This window comes from Adiantum capillus-veneris, chromosome 2 (genome assembly GCF_014529385.1).
Source record: "Adiantum capillus-veneris isolate H3 chromosome 2, ASM1452938v2, whole genome shotgun sequence".
NCBI lineage: Eukaryota > Viridiplantae > Streptophyta > Polypodiopsida > Polypodiales > Pteridaceae > Adiantum > Adiantum capillus-veneris.
In genome coordinates, this window is record NC_140932.1 from 171,455,812 (window position 1) to 171,460,853 (window position 5,042).

Sequence of the window (5,042 nt, forward strand, 5' to 3'; positions counted from 1 at the left end):
GCTCAATCATTTATATCAATTAGTGCTAGATCACATTGTTCCCTTTCAAAGGCCCTTGGTGCTTTCACACGGTCATGCTCAATAAGTGAAAATTGTATAATTGCATGTCCATTGTATTTGTACAAAGTATGGCCACTAGCTACAAATTGCTTTCTCTAAGGATGTATAGCTTTAGTGTATAGATTGATGCCTCTCAAGTCATGTTCAACAATTAATAGTTTTGACAAGATTTAATGTTATCACGGTCTAAAATGTCGAAGAATGATAGGCACGCCATGCTTAGGTTGCAAGGTGAGGATACAAATAGGAGCATGTCTATACGAAGGAGAGAGATGAAATGTGAATTGTGAAAGGAGCATGCAAAGAACAATCTTAGCCTCCATCATTGCAAAGTTTTGTCCAACACAATTTCGAGGTCCAAAAGAGAAGGGCATAAAGGCCATTGGATTTTTGCAAGCTTTCGCTACTCCCTCTGAAAAACGCTCCGGCTTGAACTCATCAGCATCTTCTCCCCATATGGTCTTGTCATGGTGGATTGCAAGCACAGGTACCCACATCGATAACCCCTTTGGAATTTCAAGATCTCCAACCTTTATACTTGAGAAAGCCTCTCTTGCAAGAAGTGTGGCAGGCGTGTAAAGTCGTAGGGACTCCAATAGAATCATACCTAACTGCACATAAAAATACACTATGTTAGAAACTTTCTTGACCTCTATTAAAAACTTTGAGAAGCTTTGAGATACTCTTTCTTGAACTTGATAACACTCACCTGCTTCAAACAAAGTAGATATGTCCTCCAACTTACATCCCAAGTTATGTTTATACTCAATTAGCTCGATGAAACACAAGACTATTTTAGAAACACATTAGGTCATAACTTATAGGACCACAGCCATGTACTAGTACATGAGAAGAACTCTTTATGTATTTACTGTTATATATACAATATCAAATATCTATGACATCCACTACTTTTTGTTTTCGAGCTTTCAAAAATAGTTCCAAAGAACAATAGAGTCAGGCAGGCATAGTTGTCTTGATGCTTTTGCCCCAAGTCTTAAGTAGTTTTCTAATATAGCTGATGATCTCCTTAAAAGACCCACAATTCATCAAGTTTCTCTTTTCATTTTACAATATATAGTAAAATAGAACCCTTGGCCATATTTACAACCTTATGGTCAGAAGGCCAAGGGTTCACCTTAAAATATATAAGTGTAGCACGTGAGTTTGGTTGGAGGGGTTTTTATATTTCAAAGTGCTAAAAAATTGTATATACAAGAGGGAACGTGTAAAAGTGATTTTTTTATTTATTTTAAGTACAGGTTTATGGAATAAAAGGGGTCTTTTAATTCATAGTGTGTAGAGGGGTTTTATGAATATCTTTTGTCAAAGAAAACTTTCAATCCCTAGAGAATTCCCAGAGTACCTAATTATGTCATTCTATACCAACTTAGAGCAGACAAGTTTCCAGGATTTAACGTCAAGCATGTTAGATGTTTCATACCTTGCTTTAATGGGTACATCTCTCTCTCTCTCTCTCTCTCTCTCTCTCTCTCTCTCTCTCTCTCTCTCTCTCTCTCTCTCTCTCTCTCGGGGTCTAGGCTGTCTTCAAACAACTTATCCCTGATGAGCTTCCTAGGCAAAGCGAGACTGCAAAAGTTGTGCCAATCAAACAAAGCAGAGTTTCTGGAAATCCACAAAAAAGAAAGCATCCATACTCTGAGAAAACCAATACATATACAAGTCCAAGCCAGGGATGAAGTTTGGATTGCACCAAATAAAAGCATGAACTTTGTGACTTTAATCTTCCAATAAAAGATATATATATCATATAAACATCCCCACCAGGCAAGGCATGCAGTACAGGGCAATTCCGAAACAGGTGTTTAGTTGTTTCTAGTTGCAGACATCCTCTTCCTTGCTAAGTGCTCTCCAAGAGGGAGGCCCCCTGTCCAAATCCTCCAAAGGAAAACTTTATGCTTGAAAGCTAAGTAGACTCTCTCTCTCTCTCTCTCTCTCTCTCTCTCTCTCTCTCTCTCTCTCTCTCTCTCTCTCTCTCTCTCTCTCTCTCTCTCTCTCTCTCTCTCTCTCTCTCTCTCTCTCTCTCTCTCTCTGTGTGTGTGTGTGTGTGTGTGTGTGTGTGTGTGTGTGTGTGTGTGTGACAGTGCTTACCACTTTAAGCCTGCTAAGCATGTCGAAGTCGGGCATGTCGCCATGCTCGTGTAGGAAGAGTAGAGCCTCCTGGCGGGCACGATGCTGCCAAGTGGGGTTGGAGGCCAGGAGCATGAACGTCCATGTCAACAACAGCCACGTCGTCTCGTGGCCGGTGAAGAAGAAAGTCTTGCATTCGTCCATTAGCTGCCGAGAGGTATACATCCGGCCCAGCTGCTGACGTCGACGACGCTGGCCGCACAGTGGAGGCGCAGCTTCTAGCTTGGCCGCTTCCATCTCTGCCAGCATCAGCCCTAACAGGTCCTGCCCATAATAATCATTCTTCTGCTGCCCATCCTCATCATCAATATGTCCTGCCATGGCTTGCAGTGCTGCTGCCCGGCGACCCTCGATGATTTCCATGAACAGCGACTCCACCTCCTCCTTCAACTTCCGTATCCTACACATATAAAATATAGCATAGCATTCTCTATTCATCCAACCCCACACACACACACACACACACACACACAGAACTTGTTTGAAAAAACGGTTCATGCGAAAGATCAAAATAGGACAATTAAAGAATTCAAACCCCGACGTATATATTACAAGAAGTTTTGGACAATTTCCCACATTGTGATTTATCTCAACATCATGAGCTTCTCTGAGGCTGAAGGTGTGAGGGAGGCGCCGGATACTTAGCTAGGTATGATTGGGGCAAGGGACCACCGGTCCAGTGTAGGGCCGGTGGTCCCCTACCCCCACTCGTACCTAACTAGGTATGCGGTCCTCGTCACTATATGGCACGGTTCTAGGCCAGAGGGGATCTAGGGCTCAAATTTGAAGGCGCGAGGAAGCTTTAATCTCTGCTATCGGATCATAAAGAGAACTAGGGGTGAACTGTGGATGGGTGAACTAGGGGTGGAACTAGGGGCGGATAAGCTAGGGGTGGGTGAACTAGGGGTGTTTAAACTAGGGTGTGATCATGTGTCATGCCAACATGGACATCGACGCGCGCTAGCGTGGTGATAGAGCATTCGTGTGACAACCGAGAGGTTCGAGGTTCGACCCACACCCCGCGAGGCAGGTGAACTAGGGGTGAACTAGGAGTGAACTTGGGGCGCCATTTTTGCCCCGAGTTCACCCCTAGTTCACCCCTAGTCATATATAGTGTGTTTATATTGCTTAATGTGCATTTTTATTTACTTGCGTGTATGTTTATGTCAATGTGTGTGTGTATTTGTGTATGCAACAAAAAAGAATGTTAAAGCACTCACATGCGGCCTATAATTTGAGCAAGAAACAATTGGCAAAATGTTCTCAAACCTGCAAACACACACACACACACACACACACACACTATGTTACACAAAACAAAAAAGTAAACAAATCCACAAGGAAACTTGAAAAGAAGCTTACCTTGTTGATGGGGAGCAGCATACAAGTGAAAATCTCAACTCCAACAAATCGTGAGGCAACATATCTGCAGAAAGTGAGGAGGAGGAGGGTAACAAAGGAAGAGAAGAAAGGCGCAAAATACGCAAGAGAAACTTGCGGTTCTATTTTTGCAGGATTCACCGATGTAGATGTCAGTATGTGTATCGGTACAAGCGTCGGTATACGCACCGGTATAGACATCGAATTGCACATCGGTGTGCACTGTTTACACGTCAAAAATCTGAATTTTTTTTGTAAAAAAAGACTTGATTTTCCTCCAGATTTATCTACACATATATCCGACGCCCGCCATTGTCGACGTCAATAATCTGACGTCAAAATTTAAGTGATCTCTTGTAGTGTGCTCAATCATTTATATCAATTAGTGCTAGATCACATTGTTCCCTTTCAAAGGCCCTTGGTGCTTTCACACGGTCATGCTCAATAAGTGAAAATTGTACAATTGCATGTCCATTGTATTTGTACAAAGTATGGCCACTAGCTACAAATTGCTTTCTCTAAGGATGTATAGCTTTAGTGTATAGATTGATGCCTCTCAAGTCATGTTCAACAATTAATAGTTTTGACAAGATTTAATGTTATCACGGTCTAAAATGTCGAAGAATGATAGGCACACCATGCTTAGGTTGCAAGGTGAGGATACAAATAGGAGCATGTCTATACGAAGGAGAGAGATGAAATCTGAATTGTGAAAGGAGCATGCAAAGAACAATCTTAGCCTCCATCATTGCAAAGTTTTGTCCAACACAATTTCGAGGTCCAAAAGAGAAGGGCATAAAGGCCATTGGATTTTTGCAAGCTTTCGCTACTCCCTCTGAAAAACGCTCCGGCTTGAACTCATCAGCATCTTCTCCCCATATGGTCTTGTCATGGTGGATTGCAAGCACAGGTACCCACACCGATAACCCCTTTGGAATTTCAAGATCTCCAACCTTTATACTTGAGAAAGCCTCTCTTGCAAGAAGTGTGGCAGGCGTGTAAAGTCGTAGGGACTCCAATAGAATCATACCTAACTGCACATAAAAATACACTATGTTAGAAACTTTCTTGACCTCTATTAAAAACTTTGAGAAGCTTTGAGATACTCTTTCTTGAACCTGATAACACTCACCTGCTTCAAACAAAGTAGATATGTCCTCCCACTTACATCCCAAGTTATGTTTATACTCAATTAGCTCGATGAAACACAAAACTATTTTAGAAACACATTAGGTCATAACTTATAGGACCACAGCCATGTACTAGTACATGAGAAGAACTCTTTATGTATTTACTGTTATATATACAATATCAAATATCTATGACATCCACTACTTTTTGTTTTCGAGCTTTCAAAAATAGTTCCAAAGAACAATAGAGTCAGGCAGGCATCGTTGTCTTGATGCTTTTGCCCCAAGTCTTAAGTAGTTTTCTAATATAGCTGATGATCT

At 41.7% G+C, this 5,042-nt stretch overlaps 1 protein-coding gene across 1 annotated transcript; it reads right to left on the reverse strand.

Annotated features, from left to right (window-relative positions):
• Window positions 1–239: 239 nt before the first annotated feature.
• Window positions 240–2,619, reverse strand: LOC147464065 (cytokinin hydroxylase-like). The gene is made up of 2 exons (XM_086530216.1): window positions 2,173–2,619; window positions 240–671 (listed from the first exon to the last, which is right to left on the reverse strand). Exons 1-2 carry the CDS (start codon window positions 2,617–2,619, stop codon window positions 240–242), a joined length of 879 nt encoding a protein of 292 aa, XP_086386342.1.
• Window positions 2,620–5,042: the final 2,423 nt, after the last annotated feature.